At 46.6% G+C, this 19,734-nt stretch overlaps 2 protein-coding genes across 7 annotated transcripts in view; one reads left to right on the top strand and one right to left on the bottom strand.

The window, feature by feature from the left end:
• Positions 1-3,099, bottom strand: part of DRC10 (dynein regulatory complex subunit 10) — a 145,657-nt gene extending 142,558 nt beyond the window's left edge. For 3 of the 5 annotated variants that reach the window (XM_078667154.1, XM_078667152.1, XM_078667158.1), the window contains exon 1: positions 2,981-3,099. The gene's annotated coding sequence lies outside the window, so the exon portion shown is untranslated. Of the gene's footprint in view, positions 1-2,425; positions 2,770-2,980 lie in introns of those variants that run through there. The other 2 variants (XM_078667155.1, XM_078667153.1) reach the window with 1 other exon arrangement.
• Positions 3,100-3,517: 418 nt separating this feature from the next.
• The window catches only part of TPCN1 (two pore segment channel 1), a 280,704-nt gene continuing 264,487 nt past the window's right edge, over positions 3,518-19,734 (top strand). Inside the window, exons 1-2 of one of the 2 annotated variants that reach the window (XM_078667151.1) lie at positions 3,518-3,759; positions 4,660-4,899. In XM_078667151.1, the coding sequence (XP_078523277.1) occupies positions 4,788-4,899 (112 nt within the window). In that variant the 5' untranslated portion in view covers positions 3,518-3,759; positions 4,660-4,787. Of the gene's footprint in view, positions 4,900-19,734 lie in introns of both variants that reach the window. The other variant, XM_078667150.1, reaches the window with a different exon arrangement.

Here is a 19,734-nt window from a genome sequence, read left to right as displayed (position 1 = left end):
TACTCTTTTAAACCTAAAACATCCCAGAGGAGTTACAAATGTAGTCAGGCTTCTACTCTTGGGATGCAAAGCCACCTGGTGGTAAGCAGAGCTAAGATCGATAGTTGAAAACCACTTAGCACCATTGGTAAGGGACAGCATCTCATTAATCTTTGGCAAGGGAAATTGATCTACCAATATGTTTTTATTTAGATCGCGAAGATCAATGCATAGCCTGAGCTTGCCGTTAGGTTTCTTCGCGATAACTAAAGGTGAAACCCACTCAGCCGATTCAACTGGCTCAATAATGCCCTCCCTCTGTAATCTCTTCAACTCATCCTCCACCTCACTAATTATAGAGAACGGTATGTTCCTAGACTTGTGTATGCAAGGTATGGCATTTTTCTTAAGCTTGATTTCATGTACAAACCCTTTTAGTTTCCCTATGCATTCTGTAAACACCATAGGATATCTTTTTTTAAAGAAATTGTTACAATCTTCCTCAGTTTGTAATATGAGAACTGGGTCAGGACTGTTCGGATCAAGTATTATACCTAGTTCCCCTTGGTCCATCCATCCCAACACTGATGGACCGACCTTGGATATATAAAGCTTGCCCATAGCTTGGCGTGATTTAAATATGAACTCCAGTTCCCTGTAACCTAGCATTTCAATTGGTTCGTAATTAAAAGACTTAGGGGAAATATCAGGTTTCTTCAATCTTGTTCCAATGGTTGGAACAAATTTCTCTAACCATACCTTTTCATTTACAATAGTATACGGCGAGCCTGAATCCGCCACAATTGACATGTCAACCCCGCCAATGTTCATGTCGCAAATAGGTTTTTTCTTCTTAGTAACACTGTCTTCAACATTTAACACAAACAAATTCATGTCATATTCATCTGAGGATGTACAATCTTCTTCTTCCTCATAAATTACAGCTTTTACATTCCTCCCTCCTTTTTCTTTCTTTGGACACATAGCACCAAAATGCCCCACCATACTACAATTTGAACACTTTTGTCTCACTGCTGGACATGACCTGTCATTGGCCAAATGGTATCTACTGCCACATCTGTAACACCTCCTGTCATCTGAGAGTTTACTCTTACTACTAGAATCACTACGTTGTGCATACCTTGAACCCGGCATACTACTTGACTTTTTAGAACTAATCACTTTTGCTACCATGGACTTATCCTCAGTAGAGGATTTTTCCTCCTGTAAAACAGCTTTGGCACACCTTCCAGTTAATTCTGTACATTTAACTATTTCCACAACCTCTTCCAATGGTAATTCTCCCTTCGCCCACAGTTTCTCTTGAACATGTTTATTTGAGGATCTCATAACAACCTGGTCACGAACCAGTTCATCATGTAATGCCCCAAACCTGCATGTTAATGCTAAACTCTTCAGCGCAGCAACATAATCCTCCACAGACTCTTCCTGTGTTTGCCTGCGTTGAAAAAATTTGAATCTATTCACCGAAATGGAAATAGTAGGTTTAAAATACATCGTTAAATCTTCCAAAGCAATAGTATAAACATCTCCTGGTCTTGCTCTTTTGTTTATGCGATTGTAGATTTTCATAGCCTTTGCCCCCAAACAATGAAGAAGAATCTTTTTTTTCTTTTCAGGAGTCAATTCTTCATCTCCCTCAAAGGTGGATAAATAGTTTTCAAAATACTCTCTCCATTCTTCCCATTTTAGGGCGTCATCCCCCGTAGATGGTATGAAAGGTAAAGGTGGAGATAGATTCCAAACATTCCCTGAAGCCATGGTCAATACCTAACCTTAAGCGGTAAGTAATTATTTTCCAATTCAACTTTAAGCTGGAGAACACTTATTCTATTAAATGAGGATAGTAGTCCTTCTTTTATTTTTCCACGTTTTGCTATTTATTACAAACTTATGTGTTCCCTGTTCACATAATCCATACCAAGAATAACTTTCAATGGTGTGCGTGTCACCGCTGTAAGTAACACGCAATTAGAACATTCTTTGAAAACGGCGCGTTATTTGCTTAAAAAACGCCTCCTCTCTCTTTTTATTTTCCTCCGTGAAACTGACTGAAACTCCTTTGCCGGATGACAGACACGCATAAAATGGCCGCCCAACGTCGTCCTGCGTTGCGTTCCACTGACGTCACTCTGTCGGCTGACAGGAATCTCTCCTCAGGTTACCGTGCCTGCGCAGAGCACAACCGCTGAGGTGAAATCTTCCAGAACTTCTCACACGACTCGACTCGCTCTCCCCAATTATCCTCACGCAGCTGTACAACAGTACAAGTGCACTCCTATGCGCAACAGACAACCAACAGCGCAAGGATGCGGGAGAAGGACCGCTCTTCAAATTCTGACCGAAGGTCACAACTGCGGAATCTTCATGCGGAACATTCAACGCTCGCAGCGCTGGCACCGAAGGCTGGGAAACACTGACTCACCCTATTTAATGGCGTTCAACAAGACCTCCAGACCTTCTTTTCTTCCAGGCGTGTTCCAGGAATGAACACAAAACTGCAAAGCCGTTCGCCGATCCCCGACTCACTTCCACATGCTCAACGTGCATGTATAGAAAAGCTGCATCCTGGAAATTCCGCGGAGTGCGGAAAACGATAAACAGGTGGACACCACTGCGCCAGATGTACCCAACACAAACCGGTCCAATGGCCTCCCTGTGGGTTCTTCGTGGTGTCAGGAGCCTCGTCGCCAAGTTGTAAAGACGACTGACACAGAAGGTAAGTGTAAGGTCTTTATTATAATAACCTGACACCAGGGCACATCTGTTCGCTGCCACCATAACCTAGTAACTGACAATCAACTGCCAACCTGCCGGTGGTCAGTTAGACATACTGACGTCACAATGCACCGGCAGGTCGCTCGTGCAGAGACATGGCACGAGAGCAATACATTAGAGGAAAGAACTTTATTAATAAACACAAACACAACAGTGACATTAGTCACTCTTCCTTCTTTCCCCAAAGAATGCGCGCCCTCACCTGCCTTTCGTTCCCATTTGGATTTCTGTCCCTTCAGTTTACACGCGTTACCAAGCGACAGCCCAACCTATCAGCGTGTGTCTGCGTACAAGAAAGTTGAAGTTCACTAGTGGTTGGAGGCCCTAAAGACATAAAAAACGGACTAGCTTAAGGTCGTTTACTACTCAACCGTGGTTAACGTAGCGGCCATCTTACAATGTAGGCCTCAGTTGACTCTGCGACCATAAACAACTATGAGCAGAAAAAGTCTGTTACTAAGGGGACTATCCATTAGTATTGTTATTAGGTAAGCGACTGTGTTTAAATATGGATAACATAATCAGCGATCTATCGTAAGTCACCTTTAGCCACGTATCTTTTTGCAGTCGACAAAGATAGATTTAGCTATACTGAAAATAGCTACGGCCGCCTCACTGCGCTTTATGCTTTTCACGGTATAGTGTTTTTGACACTGCCCGTTGCCAAGGCTGCAGAAACGCGCCAATCCGCTGTATGAGCTCTGCTGACAGATAACCCTCTCTTCCAATGGGAGCTGATAATAATAAAGGAGGACGTAACCCAATACCACGAGCTCCTGAGGACGTGGTAGCGGGCGGGGGCAGGTTACAGCTTCTTCTTATTTGGATACTTTAGGGTCGCTAACATTCCTACGGGCAAGACACCTAGTGAGACCGGACTGGTAGATGGACGGTTGGAGGCTTCGAGTTTGGTTAGAGTTTATAGCTTCCTTCTTTATCTGCTGAGGGAAGCAAAAGGAGTCTGAGGCTGCTACAGTGTTGGTAGGACCCCTCTTACGTTATCCTCTGCTACTTCCTGGCCCAGTACTTTAAATGGCCAGTAACTAAACAATGTTACTTTAGCAGGGTCGCCGCACTGAGTTGTGTCTGTACAGTGAGGCATGAGGTTGAGGAATAGCGGCTAAATGATTGTGGCATTGCCTAGTTTCACAGTCCGAAAAAAGGGTTTGACTCTCGTTCCTGTTGCGACAATCTTCTATGAAACTTCTTTCCCCCTTGCCTGTTCTATTTGATTTCCAACTTTTTTTTTTTTTTTTTTTTTTTTTAGCCGAATTGTGACACACTGCACCGGACTGCAAGGAAAAAAGTATTTAAGGGAAATAAGTAACTGGGGTCCCGAAGATAAAGTAGTGAAGTGGGCGAAGCATAGCCATTAGATGAAGCCAAGAAACTTGGCTTATGCAGTTTTCCAGATCTCTTTAAGATTGACGCATCATTTTATCGTCATTATTTTTGGATGACCGTAAACAGGAAGATTTGTTTTCATTCTTTGGCACCCTTTATTTTTACTTTGATGGAGCATGGGAGCCGTTAAATTTGGACTATTTTCGTCCTCTAATTCCAGGCACATTGCACCTTCTTTACATCGTACGCTGGAAAAGATTGGCCTCACTGAATCGTACTCTCACCATTGTCCCTGTACTATAATCTTCACTGCTTAAATACTTTTCTATTAGACAGTGAGGCTATGTAACCGTTTCTACCAATCGAACTGTTCATTTGACAGGAGACCGACAACAAATAATAAGTGTGTAAATCTCAGTAAATAATTTTGAAAACTTTAAGATCCGTCTTTTTTTCCCCTTGTTTTGTACAATTTTTATTTTTATATTTCGTTTCACCGATCTAGAGATATGTTAGTGTTTGTTTTCTGACTCCTAGAGCAAGCTGTGATGGCGGACTTGCAGGAATATATTTTTGTTTACGCCAATTTGGAAACTGCCTCTGAAACCACACCGTTGGTTTAGATCAAGAAATAAACGTGGCTTGGTTGGATTTCGCAACTCAATATGGCGGTGAGCCTGGAGGATGATGTGCCACTTATCCTAACCCTGGAGGAAAACGGAGGATGCATTTTGATGCCTGGAGATGAGCTGGGCTTGGAAGATGTTCCAAATGAAAGTAAGATTTTATTCCATGGGTGTGAACAATAACAGTTGGGTTTTAAACTGTGATGGGCTCTCAATACCATCCCTCATTGTTCTGAATTAATATGTATTCCTTTTTGGTTATAAGTATCGTGTTGCTGGTAAGGCTGCAGCTGTTCCTTCCACTGCAATGGGGTTGAAAAATATTAAAGCAATTGTTCTAGGTAGATGACGATTGGGCCTTGCGTACATGGCGTTGGCAAGCTTTTATATGGTATTTATTAGGTCTGGATTCATTTCACACCAAAAAAAAACAGAGGGTCCCTGAAATCTCAATAGGGAGGAAGTGAGCAGGGAAAAACACAGGTTAAGCAACAGAATCTTCCTCCAAAAGTTATAATATTATGGGTCATTCATCCAAACCATGTAGATAGTTGTCCCGTAGATTATAGAGCATCACAACATTTTATTGATTCACATTTTATTAGTATCAAAAAGATAAGATAATCACATATATGCACATTTAAAAATTACTTTCTTTTGTCCTAAAAGTGTTTACAATACACAGGCAGAGGCCCTTAGTTAAAAGACAAGGCCAAATAAGGAACACTACATATACAACACCAACATTTTGTAGGTAACAATGATTCAAACGCAAGAAAAACACGTAATACAATAATAGAATAAAGTGACAATACAAAAAATGACTAGACAGAAAAAAGCCTACGCGCTTTTCGGAACACACAAACATATACAAAGTTCCTTCTTCAGGGAGAAAACATTTTTGCAGATATTTGGGGGGCCATCTAAATTCAAATGGGCCGACCACCGGATATGTGACCCACATGCGCTTTTTGGAGTTAAAGTCAGTAGTGTCCAAAACATTCTCAAGGCCATTTTAATATTACAATGAATCTGCTGCCCAACACTTCTTCCAACCCCCTCCCAGAAACTCTGAATAACTGGCACATTCCCAGAGGGTATGGATAAAGGTTCCCTTCTGACCACACTGTCGCTCACTGTCTCCTTGCAACGTGTAACCCATGCTGACCATCAGGGGCCCGACGAGTAGGATCTGTGGAGAAGCTTTAGCTGCACCAGGTGAAGCCTGGAGGAAATGGCCACTTCCTGCAGGGAGACCACTGCCTCTTGCCACTCCTTATCATCAAGACCAGCCACTTCATGGGCCCATTTAACTCTCAAGTGGGTCAAGGGGTCTGCCATGTTGTTGAGTTTTTGTAAATAAGTGAAATGGCCTTCTCTGATAGGTCATTGTCTAAGATTCTATCTTCGAGTGGAGAGGATTCTGGGAGTTAACTACCCCAGGGAATCGCAGCTAGCAAGGCATGCCTGATTTGGAGGTATCTGAAATATTCGGACTGGGCAAGGTCATATTCATGCTGCAGTCGGGGGAAAGGCATTGCATCCCAGACTTCCATAGATCACCCACCTTGGAGATACCTATAAGGTCCCACTTATCGAAGCCCTTCGAGCGAATTAGTTTGCCTAGCTGCCCGCTGTGCCAGAGCTTTCCCTCCCATCCCAGACTCCTAGTAGCCACCCTCCATACGTGCACCGCGTGTCCGGTCGGGCCAGTCAGAGCAGGTTTTAAAGATCTTACATATAGAGCACCCTCAAAGCCACCACCCGGGAGGAGCCACCTGTCGATCTGAAAGGTGGGATCCGTCAAACCATCCCAATGTGAGTTTATGTGTTGCAATGCAATGTGGTTTACCCTCCCACAGTAAGTCCCGAACGATGCTGTCGATCTCCCTGAAATACGAGGCAGCGACAGGAAACTGGGTGTTCCACAACGCATGTAAAAGTCTAGGAAGGGACATCATTTTGAAACGGGCCGCGCGCCCCAAATGGGTCAACTGATGTGATTTTCAGTGTTGGACATCGGATCTGAGACTCGCTAGGGGCGGCAAGAGACTGCAACTGTAGAATCTAGATAGGTCTTTAGAGACCCAGATGCCCTAGTATTTGAAGCCATCGGCGGCTTCTGCCAATTGGCAACCCCGACGGAGTGAAGGCCGTACACAATAAAGGACATAGACCACCGACTTAGACCAAATTATTGAGTACCCCGCGAACCTACAGAACACGTGAAATATATCCAAAACGACATTGGGCGACGCAGCCCGGGAGGCCAGGTAAAGTAAAATATCATCCGCATACAATGAAATGCGGTCCTCCCAACCTGCGGTCCATTTAAGTCCCCGTATGACAAGGTCCTGGCGGACCCATGTCGCCAAGGGTTCCTGAGCCAATGCAAAGAGAAGCGGAGACAAGGGGCAATCCTGTCTGGTACCCCTGCCGAGAACGAAGACGGGATTTCCTATTATTAACAACCACTTGGGCCAGTGGTTGACCATACAGAAGCCGCACCCACTTGAGGAACTCCAGTCCGAAACCGAGCTTATAAAGAACTGCAAACAAGTAAGGCCATTCGATGGTGTAGAATGATGACGCTGTGTCTAGGGTTACCACAACAGCGTCTTTTCTGATCATGTCAACCCGATACAGCACACCATGGAGCCTGCGCATGTTGAAGGCGGTATTACGGGCAGGCATGAATCCCGATTGGTCCGATGGACCAGGCGGGTGATGCCCCAAAGCAGGCGAGTGGCAAGAACCTTTGCTAGGATTTTCGCTTCGCAATTAAGCAATGAGATGGGCCGATAAGAGGAGCACTTATTGGCTGGCTTACCCTTTTTATGGATTACGACAATGTTTGAAAGGCTTACAGTAGACCTGTGCACACATAAAATCAAAAACAGAGTATGATTATATTCTACGCATAAAAACAATGGTCGCTGTGAGTTTTTAGGTCGAGCAGAGTCTGCTCGAGACCTATTGCTGCCCGTATTTGGGAATGTAGACACGAGAGGGGCACGAGCGCAGATTTCATCTCGTGGGCGCGCATGGCGCCGTGCCCCTCTCATGCCTCATATTCCCATGCGCAAACACACTCACACAGCCACACTCACGCATGCGCACATACACAGCCACACGCATACACAGGCACACACACACACTGCATACACACACGCACCCCCCCTTAAACAGACCCACGCGCACACAGACAGACACACGCACAGACACACTCGAACACACACAGACACACGCGCGTACTCTTTTCCCCCCTCCCCCCCCCCCACTCCACCACTCACCGGGCTCTTTCCGCGTGTCCCTCGGCAGCCAGCATTCAGCGTGCAGGGTTCCAGGATGTTCTCCTGGCAGTTCCTTCCTGTGTCTTTGCAGGCCCCGCCCACGACCCAACGAAGGCTGCCTGACTTCCGCTAGCTCTTTGCCGACTGGTAAGGAGACGAGATGACGCGATGTGACTGGGAGGCACTTTCTTCGTGGAGGTCTTGCCCTTGGCTTTGAGATTCATACTTATGCGGTGGAGCCGCGTAGCTAGGGGGGTCGTCCTCCCCAGGCGACACTATTTTTGGGCGGGGGCACTAGTGGCCCGTGGCTGCGGCCTTTACAATTGATTTGGGGACACTCAAGTATCATTACAGTAACTTCACTGTCTACAAATAAATTATAACGGCCGACGGTGCCGCGCGGCCCCCGTATCAAGGCAGCACATCTACTAAGTTATATATGCTGCCTGCTGCATTGCACGTACGTCGCGTGATGTACCGCGTTTTTGGGTCCCGTGACCGTCAATCTCTTAGCGCGTGAAAACGCTACCAATGACGGCCCTGGGCACAATGTTTGGACAGCCCTCGCGCCTAAATTGCAGTGCCAAGGAAGGGAAGGTCCATGCTGTAGACCTGGTTCGGTACTGTGACTTCTCGCAAACTAATGGGGTAAGTGGCACGTCTGCTATGTGGAGACTGCAGCGTGGGTCAGGCTTCCGCAGCCCGCGCGTGGTAAAATTGCACAGAAGAAGCTGCCAAGGAACAGATGCAGGCACGCGAGGCGCAGTGTCACAGGTGCAGCCAATGTTGCCCCCTCCTGACCGTGTGTCATTAGCGGAAGCAATCGTGAGTCACGAGACATCTAGTAAATCTGCAGCTGGGTCATCGAGGGTGCCTGACATATTCCTGAAGTAAGGCTTTGATATGTTTATAGTCTATTGACCCGCGTGCCACTTATTGACTTTCTAGCAACTTCCAGCAGTAGTAGCAATAAGGGCTCATTACCTCAAACACACCCTCTCTGCTGTATTTAGGGACATAATTTTGGAGAGAACGAGAGACATCAACAGCCCGCCCGCAGCTCCCGCCAACCACCATCTCCCCAGCCCACCAGGCAGCGACGCCTCCTACATCAAGAATCCAACTGTACTGTACCAAGTAAGTGAGCGGCGGTAATTTTTACTAAAGCACTCTGGCTTGATGGTAACCATATTTTGATTTCTTGGAGAGCCATGCACACTCTCACTCAGCCTTGTTAATAACGGGTAGCATCGCATGCTGGACGACATCGGGGTCGGTGTACTCAGCTAATCGCTTTTAATTATAATACTGCTCAGTATTGTCACGTAAGGGACAGGCCTGAGTGAGCGGCTGTATTTGTCCTAAAGCAGCGCACTTGAGTCATGCTAACTTTAACCGTAATTGCTTAGAGAGCTAGCCCTTGCAACATGTAGTTTGAACACTTACACTTTTAAGGAGGATGAGTGAAAGTGCATGTGGGCGTACCCCAGGGCCGGTGTGCTCACTGCTAATTGATTTTAATTAGTTATATTAGTGCTCAGTACTGTGTCTTCACTTAATTTGAAGTAACGCAGCCTCCGGACTGACTATCTGCTGCGCAGTAAAGGCGTATGGCAGCTGTGAGCTCCGTGTTGGGGCCTCTCAATCGCATCCTGTTTAACTCCTCGGCCCGGGTGTCCCATGTGGCCTCAGCGATGTTCCTGTGCATGATTGCCAAGAAGGAGCCCGGGGCTCAGCAGTCGATGTTACTCACCTGGTTAAACAGTACAATCAGGTTACAAGGTCACTAGGTTAGTGAATTGTCTTTCCGTCTCTGCTACTTTGTAGCATTTGTTTAAAGATCTTAGTTTCTCATTGCTCAGATGGGTGTAATTTCTGATATTTATGTTTCACTCGTCTTCATTTCGTGATTTTGTTTGCAAGAAAGTGTCATTCGTAGTCGTTCAAATGTCACTCATAATAACACCGAAAATATAAAAATGTCACACATTGCAATCTGAAATATTAGCAGCTATGAGAGTACTGTTAATCGGTATTCACAGAGAGCGATGTGTCTACTCTGTGTTCGACAGGTCGGTGTAACATTCTCTGTGAAACGAGCCCTTAGCCTGACAAACTTCGCCACCACAGAGCAGCCCCCTGAACCCTGATTGCGGGGGTTTGATTTAGAAAAGTCATGTATACTAAGACCTATTCTAAAGTTACACCAGGCAAGTCTGTGCGTAGATTGTTTTATCTGAATGCACAGATTTAATCCCTTAGGTTCATTAAAAAAAAATATTTACGCTGTTTGTTGCCTCAAAGTAGAATGATTTTTTTCTGTTAGGCATATTAGGTATGTATACGTGAATGTTATATACGCACTTATTATTACCCAAAGCCATAGCCTCCCACATCCCCCTGTCATTCAGCACATTCGGTACAGGGGTATAGTTGCCAAATAAAGTGGCTGCTAGGGAGGTTGGTATCCTCAATCAACAGAACCACTCATATTCCAAATCTAGCACTCCTCAGACTCCAGAATTGTGACCCTTCTGTTGCTCTGTAGTATGTGCATGGCATTTCTCCATAACCCTTTTGCTGAAAGTTGCTGGCTTGTGGCAGTGGTTGTGGGCATACAGCATGTCTGTACCCTGACTCCCCAGTAGAAGTCCAGCTATACTTGCAATTGGCCCGTTCTTGCATCTTCTTCCCAAGTGCACAAGGATCCTGACTGTGAGGTTTGAATGTTCCTTGTAAAACATAAATGCATGTGTAGTCGGGTATTCAGTCCCCCTCATTTCTGTTTAAAACCTGCAGCACAGCAAGTGTTGAAAGACCCCGTAAATCCAACACCCCACCTTCAGATCCAGATACACGCAGGTAAGTGCAAAAGTAGTCTGTCTCGAGTGACAGTCGCGACGCACGCCGATGAGAGTACCTGTCTGTGAACATGTGGCTTTGCAGCTGTTTAGAAAGAGCTCAAATAATAAACCAGGAGAGAAGAATCACTAAACTCCATGCTGCTCTCTCTGTCCCACATGGGACCCGAGCCCCAGACTATAACAGGGTGTGAGAGGCCCGAACACAAATCTCAATTGCCTCAGGCCTATACCATAAATTCATTAGAGTAAGCTGACTCATGGACTCCGGCCACCGCAGTGAGCATGTGCGTGATAACATGATTGCTATGCAAGCTTCAGTAGAGCCTGTGAGACACCCATAGCAGTCCAAGTCAGGCAGGCTGACAAATATGTTTAAAAGTATTTTTAAAAAATCACACCAGAATAATGAAGCAAGTGGCCCCGGGGTGCTGTACGCAGCCCTCTACAACTGCGAGTTCAAATAGTTAACACTAACTTGCACTAGTTAATATACCAATGTAAAACTAGCATTCCAATGATACATGTGAGAAATATTTGTGCGCAAAATTTAAGAGTGAGGTGAGATTAAAAATTCCTCACACAATCACAGGACTGCTGATGCCATGGGCGGCAATCTGAGGGATAGCCCCGGGCGCCACAAGCTCTAGCTACGCCCCTGATGCGGTTTGTACTGCGCATTGTGCACATGTAAACAGAATTAAGATCACACAAAAGAAACTGGGCACGGCGTTTTCTTCTCCCGAACGCTGGCTCCCCCGGAGCGCAGACAGGCGTTCATGAGAATGAGTAACGCGGGAACGAAATTCATGGCCGAGGCACGCGGAGCCCAGCGCGAGCGCTCCCCAGGGCTGACATCATCAGACGGTGAGTAGGTGTCTGGCAATATCAGTCTCCGTCGGGTCGCGCCCCGAGCATCTGGCTTCCATTTCCATTCTTCTGGAATCCGGCGCTTCCGAAAGGACTGCAGCCTCCTCGCCAGAAAGCAACCGCAGGGCAGACACATGCACACGCAGAACGCAGAAGCCGTCCCGGGATCCTGTTCATGGACTTAACTTACTTTCTTTCGGCTGTCGATCTCAAACAACTCTTTAGATGCTTTTGATTTAAACAGTGCAGTGTATTCTGATTCTTTAGACTAGGAAGGGTCACCAGCAGTGGCAAAGCAAGGGTGTCACATGCCCTCATCCAAGCAGAAATTATGTCCCTGAGTCCAGTTGGACCCGTTCTGCCCTACGCCCCCCTCTGCTGCACTATTTATTTATTTTTTTAATTTCAAAAGATTTTATTGGATTTTTTTTTTACATATACGGTACAGAGATAGTGAAGGCAATACTGGTCTTGTTTTAAAAAGCAGGTTCGATTTGCTGGCTATAAGACACTATAGTAGAACGTTATTAGGTCATCAAAACAAGTTTCAAAAAGGCTGCCTGGTGCCTATGCACAGCTAAAGGCTCCTCCCTCATCAGCTACTTCCAGCTCCTGGCACCTTAGTCTTTGTCTTCTTTCTTCTCATCTTGACATTCTTCACAAGGCTTGTAGTTTGTACCGTCTGAAACTTCCTTTGGTCCTCCAAGTTTTTGTTCTTCCATCGTGCTTATGGCATTAGTGGGCAGTTTCAAATGATACCACTTGTATCAACTGCTATTTTCTGAAGTAAACGCACTTTGTGCCTTCTGTGAGTGCAAGCTTAGCAGTGGCGGCTGGTGACATTTGAAAGTGGTAGGGCGTAAAGGAAGGGTCTGAATGTGTGTTGTCGCAAGCGAGCCTGATTAACTAAAGGGGAACTGTGGGACCCTCACGCCAAGGAAATTTTGAAGAACAACAAAAAAACAAAAACATAGCACTGTATAACAAAACAGCATAGCATAACAAAACAGAATAAAAGCAATTGTTATTTGTAATATCAATACATGGAAGTCACGTAAATACAACACCTATTGCATTACAAATGCCATAGGTGTCACATTCGCGAAAGTTATAACTATTAGCATTGTAAATAACAAAGCTATTAATTTAGCTATTTTCAAAAACAAAACATAAATAAAAAATCTGTCATTTACAATACCAATAGCTCAAACTTTCCTAATGCAAGACCTATTGCATTGTAAATGCTTGTTTTGTTTCTTGTAATACTCGTTGGTACAATAACCAGCCAGCCGACACGTGTTTCCTCAGAGAAACAATTAACTTTGACTCTTCAGGGCTGGAATTGTAACAAAAGGAACTCACTCAGTACAAATTATACAAAGTTCGGTAATTTAGACAAATCGCACGATTATGCCAGTACCGTGAGTCATCCGGCATAAGTGGAAACCAACCTTCGAGGAGACTCAAGGGACTCCTACATGCGCCATAACTTATTACTGAAAATAAGTGCTGAGTTGCAGAATGCCAAGTGATTAGTCAGAAAAACCAAACGTTTCATGCAACACAGTACAAAGTTGTTAAGCAAACCTATCCAATATCTTGAGGTGCAGTGAGGCGAGAGAGTGAGTCTGTTTCTATCTCAACCACTACCCACTGAGCCCTATCTCTTCGATCCAACCAGGCCAGTAGTTTACCGGCTTTGTCGCCTACATCATAGATTCTGCTGTGTGTGGCTCTATAGTGTGTCTTAGCAGCTTCTGTGGCCAGGTCAGAGAACTCTTTAACCTTGATACGCAGCATCTGATGCACTTCCACCATGTCCTGTGTTAACAGTTCGGTTTCTAAGTCTAAGATCTACCCCCTCCAAGCGCGTAGCATCTGCTGCTTTCTCCCTGCGCTGTCCAGCGAGCTGGCCCAAGACAACCCCTCGTACAACCACCTTATAGGCTTTCCAAAGCGATGTCGGCGAGTCGACCAATCCCTCATTTTCCTGAAAGTAAAGATCAGACTCACTCAGGACCTTGTCCTTGATGTGGGGAGCTGTGATGTACCAGGAGGTTAATCGAGGCAACACGACCGATTGTGGGCTCTCCCACTTCTAAGCGACACTGAATGGGGGAGTCATCCGAGATCCCCCTGGCCAGGTGATGTATGTCTTTAACGACGTGGAGTTGATGCGCCAGTGTCAATACGTAATCAATGCGGAACATATTGCCATGAGGGCCAGAAAGATAGGTGTACTGTAATTCAGTTGGGTGCAAGTTCCTCCATACATCGATCAAGCCCATCGCTCCCAAAAAAACGTGTATCTGCCTGCGGGAGGGTGGCAGGGCCTTCTGGGGCCATCGGTCAAGAGAGTCAGAGAAAAATAGAGTTATAGTTGCCCCCAATTAACAGCCTGCCATCGGGTAACTTCAAAATGAGGCCCCAAAGATCTATGAAGGCCTGAGAGTGTAAACCTGACAGTATGTAAATGGAGAGGAGATTGAGGTTACGCCCCTCCCAGATCCCCCAGACTGCCACAACCCAACACAGGACATCCGTACGGATCTTGTCAATTGTCATAACGAGCAACATTTACGACCAGTATACCCACTCTCCGGGAACCAGCGCCAAAAGAAGAGTGGGCCACCATCTGGAAACCTCATCGCGACAGGGCCTTGCAAGCATTCCCAAGTAGGTGAGTCATCTGTAGGAGAACGACATCTGGGGAATGACGTTTTAATAATTGGAGGACCACAACTCGATTGATCTTGTCTCCCAAACCATTGAAATTCCACAATAGTAGCTTAAGCTCCTGTCTAATTGTTGTACCCATCCCCCCCTTGTAAGAATATGTCTAATAGTGGAGGAAACCAACCAGGGAGGCCCCCAGAAGGAGACATACCCGAAGTTCCGTGGTCCTTCGAGAATGGAAATGCTAAGAACATAGAGCCCACAATTGTCAATACCTGAAGCCTATAAGAGATGTCATGTCCAAACAAAAACAATACAACAACACAAATGAAAACAATCCCCTTCCCCCCCACCCCAGCAAGCCCCCAGAACTCGCTTGCCGGAACCCCCCTCCCTGCCTCCCAGCTTGGCGGTGTCAGAACCTCCCGCCCACCCAAACTTGCAAAGTGCCTATCGCCCACCCCTCTAACTCGTAGGTGCGTGTAACCTACCTGGAACCCGTCCCTGAGGATTAAGCAACTGGTAATCACACAGTTAAACACTACACATTGGGAAGCATCAATCAATACCTAAACATGTTATGTCCATCCCCATAAGCACTAGGAATCCTGGATCAGGAGCAGTTCAGTCACTGAGAGGGGCCCGACCGCAACCCACTCCCGAGGTTAGCAAGGAGTTCCCAGCCCACAAAAAGAACAACATACAGACCAGTCATTAAGACCCTCCAGACTCCACCGTTAGTTCCCCAGGTAGCGAGCCGCGGTCGCATCCATCATGCCCCTTGTCGTTCCTCACTCTTTGGGCATGGTTGTGCTTCCGGCCCACAGTGTGCCAGCCGTCCAAACAGTCCCAGGCCTTCTCTGGAGTGGCGAAGAACCAAGCTTTCCCATTGGATTCCACCCTTCACTTGGCCGGGAAGAGCATGGCGTATTTCATATCCTTTGCACAAAGCGCTTTCTTGACGTCGAGTAAACTCCGCCGTTGTCTCTGTACTTTAAGGGTGAAGTCCGGAAAAAAGGTGATCCTGCTGTTCTGGAAGTCTAGTGGTGGTGACGATCTGGCCGTTTGAAGGATAATGTCTCTGTCCCAGAAGTTAAAGATCCTAGCCAGCAAAGGCCTTGGCGGGGCACCAGGTCTAGGTCTGCCGCCCGGCGCCCTTTCCACAAAGAACAAGTTGGAGAGAACGCTTGGTTTGAGGTGAGTAGTGATCAATTCTTCCACGAAAAGGTCTGCAGCCGGCCCTTCGGCCCTCTCCGGAACTCCCAGTATGTGAACATTATTGCATTGAGAGCGTCCCTCATAGTCGTCCAGTTGCGCCTCCAGTTTGTCGGTGTGGGCCCAGAGGTCGTCCATCTTGCGCTGCAGATCAGAAGGGTCATCCACCAGGGAGCACACCTTAAGTTCTACATCCTTCAATCGGGTATTCATGGAGCGCATATCTGCCCGCACGAGAGAGACTTCAGAGGACACAGAATTAATCCGCGACTCCAACGAAGTACGGACAGACGTGACAACAGTGAGGATTTCCTGCAGCGGAGCTTCTCTCGCCTCCCCACCGGATTGCGGCTGCTCCCGCCTCCAGATCCTCACCAGGGGCCTTGTCCCAGGGGAATTTACTCAGCTTGGCCTGGACTGCTGATTTCGCGCCTCAACCTCCAGCCATGGCCCAGCCCTTGCAGGTCAAAATCCACTAGAGGAACGGGGAGAGGGCCAGTACAGTACTCCCTCAGGTGCCTCCCCAGGTTGTATGGGTGCACCCACTGCTCGCAATCTTCAATACTTGGTGCCCCAGCGAGTCCCGCGTCTATCGTCTCCGTCTATGTCCCACAGAGCAAGGCCGGCCCGGCGCAGAGGAAGGTAGCCCGTCGTATACCTCCCAGATCAGCTCTCTCCGCGCGCAGGTAGCGTGCAGGCAATCTCCAGTCCTTTCACTAGTGCAGCTGGATTGCGTCCATCAGGACTAGCACTCCGGCTCCGGACGAGGCCCCCAACAACAGCTCAGGTTACCAGCAGGCGCGGGCACCGCAGCTGCGCCGCCGGGCTGCAGCACGCGTCGTCCAAGCCGGACCCACGCAGTGGAATCTGCGGCTTCCTGGCTCAATCAGTCTGCAGCGTATTCTGGTGCTGTAATGTAGATTCAAAACCAGTCAGGGTCGGATATGTAATTGGATTTACTCAGGGACAGGTGCCGGTGGTCGGAGTCGCTTTAGGAAGTGGCCATTTCGCTCTGTGGTTAGCCACGCCCCCCTTTCTCTGTCTCTTGGTTCAGTTGCACAAGGCCAGATTCAAGTCAGCCAGGGCTTTTTTACTGATTGAGTTGAACCGTCCCTGGGAAAGGGACTTTATGGAGCGGCATTCACGTGACAGAGCTTGCTTTATATTAGTCATAATAGCAACAAAGGGCGGGACGACCTGCAATGAGATTGCTTCTAGGTTCAGGCATGCAAAAACCTCAGATTGGTTACAATTAAGAATACTTGGAAAAAAGTTTGCGTTACCCGACCATCATCTCTGCCCAATCGAACTTTGTGGTGCGGACCTGTTTTTCAAATTGACGCTGAGTTAAGAGCCTAGGTGACTTTAATTATCCATGAATACATGATTTTCTTTCATATGCTGCACCAAAGACATACAACAATCTTCTATGTCGTAGTGCCCTGACAGGTCTCGCCTAAATAGGACACGTTTTTTAAACACATATACCTATTCAGGGCGTGTAAAAGCCACTCGCATTTGCGAGCCAGATTTAATTAGGACAGGCTATTTGTAGGTCCTACTCGCCCTTTCTGGCCAGTAGGAAGACAAACTGACTTTTGACCCCTGCTTCTGAAAGCAGAGCAAATGTGACAAGATATCAAGATTTAAAAGCATCTTTAGTGTTCACGAAGTGAATGAGCAATAAAAATGCCTTTAAATGTTGTTAACTTGTCACATTTTGCTGGGCTTTCAGGGATAGAGGTCAAGTTCATTACAGTTAGATTGTGTAGATGTTTCAAGTTATTATGATTTTCGAGCTCTGCCTTTGCATTTGAAGATTCCAAACAATAGGACTAGTTACCTAAAAGATAAAGGTGACTTGACCACCTCTCAGCCTTCCATACAAATGAAGAGTTGGTCAGACAGTAGAAAATACAAACCAAGTATTTATTCAGGTACACTCAAGCGGAGCCCAATCTGCCCAGCCTCTAAGGATTGTTGCAGAGGGACTGACATCAGAAAACATGGTGCTACATTATGTACGATTCAGAACTAATGAAGGCACGCCCAGGCTGGAAATTTCCAGATGGAGGCAGCTACACAAAGGAGGTACAGGAGGATACGTTTCGATCCTGAGACCGGGCACACATTATCTCTACGCCAAGGTCGTTCTGCCTGTGCCCATCGCTGGACTAGTGGGAGCAGGCCTCTATCTAGTGGGAAAGGTATGCAATATTAAGAACAGTGTATTCATTAGTACGGTAAGGCCCATCCTTGGAGAAAAGGAAAATTACCACAACTGCTTCTCGCAGGGGCAGACCGAGAGAGAGATTAGTTTCGCTCATGGATCAAAATGGCGGCCGAACGTAAAATGGTGCAGCGAATGTTAACTTAAACAAAACATTATATAAACAACACGGCTAAGACATTATTATTCTAACATCTTGTTAGGCGTTATATGGTTTTATTGAAAGGATGAAGATGTGGTACACTTGGGTGTGATAGTTGGTATGTATTGTATGAATGAAATGTTACTTGTTTGGTATACATTTTAACTTTTAAAGTAATGCGTACTATTGATCTAGGGAGATATTGATGTTTTTCCCCAAAAATGCATACGGTACATTTTATATGAACTTTTCTATGTTGAATAGTAATAAAGATATGAATATTTAGATGATACGTTCTCTGAGCCATATATTTTGATGAGTCTATAAATAAGTAAGGTTGCCGGAGTTTTTCTTCACAATGTTGATACTTTTCCTGCCCAAGGAACCTGTATAAATAGCAGGGGGTCACTTCCTTCTCGATGCAGAAAGTTTGCTTCATCCACCTTGTCCCATTGGATTGTAAAACTATTTTTCCTAACTAGCACAAGTTTGAATCCCACCCTGGTTCCATATTTAATTACCCCCTCTAGTTTCAGACTGCAGGCCAGTGCAGAATGATTGCTAAAGCCAGTAAATACAACCTCCCTGTCATCCATCCAACTACCTGATGCCTCTGACCCTATAATGTAATCAATTGTAGATTCGCTGTCAACCCCTGTAAAGATAGGGACAAGACGACCTGATGGATCGAACACCTCATTCATCATTACAAGGTTAAGCTTCACCAAGAGACTGCTAAGGGCATCACCATACTAGTTGTGTTTGAAGTGTACCAGGGTATCCTCCTCATTATCAGTTAACCCACACACGGCTTTCCAACCTCTGGGCAATGATGGGCATTAGAGTCACCCACCTAGAGACGCTTCTGGAACTTGGCGTGAGTAAACCACCCATGGCTCTACCACTCTTAGTCTGCCACAACCAAGTTACTTAGGTTCCATACATTTAATTCTTCAGCCATCCCACCTGGTGCTGGTAGAGCTATGGGTGGTTTATTTATGCTAATTGCAAATACTTTTTCCGGGTAAATTACCATGTTTTTTAATGAATCTCCTTATTTTAACTGCCTTGTGGGTAACGTTGCCAGTTGAAGCACCAGCAGTTGGTTCAGTTTTGGGCTCTGCTTCATTTCATATGATGAATAGTGTTAGACCTGACCTCATTGGCGTGGGCCTCCTTACAGTCTTCTCCCCTAAACCCCCGTGTAGGTCACATTCTCCCAGCTAAATCTCCCTCATGCTCCACCCCAGAACACCGTGTGAGGCCTCACGCTAGTAAGTTATCCCCTGTCCCCACAGATTTACCCGACCCCGGGGAAGCAACCGAAATTTCCGAGTAGCGCCCTATCCCCCGGGACCCTGAGACCCACAAACAGCAAAGACCCGTAGCACCCTCCAGTGTAGGACAAGCCCGGTCCTGTAGGATCCCTGACTCCCTACCCCCAAAACCGAACCATGGGAGCCCGAAACCTCCTGCCAAGTGATCTCCCCGCCTAGTGTTAGCCTTCAGGCGCTAAGTGAGGTGGGTGGCGGAGTTTTGGCCAAACGTCCTTTCTCCCCCGAGGCCGGCTCCACTCCCCGCCGGTCGTCTGATGACCCTGCCACCAACGTGAGGAAAGCCAGGTGCCAGCTGGCAGGAAGCCCGGACAATCAGGACGAGAACCCCCAGGAATCCCCTGGCCCGATCAAAGGACTTCAAA

This window comes from Lissotriton helveticus, chromosome 11 (genome assembly GCF_964261635.1).
Source record: "Lissotriton helveticus chromosome 11, aLisHel1.1, whole genome shotgun sequence".
Lineage (NCBI taxonomy): Eukaryota > Metazoa > Chordata > Amphibia > Caudata > Salamandridae > Lissotriton > Lissotriton helveticus.
The sequence above is the reverse complement of the archived record's forward strand: the minus strand, read 5'-3'. Positions and strand labels throughout refer to the sequence as shown.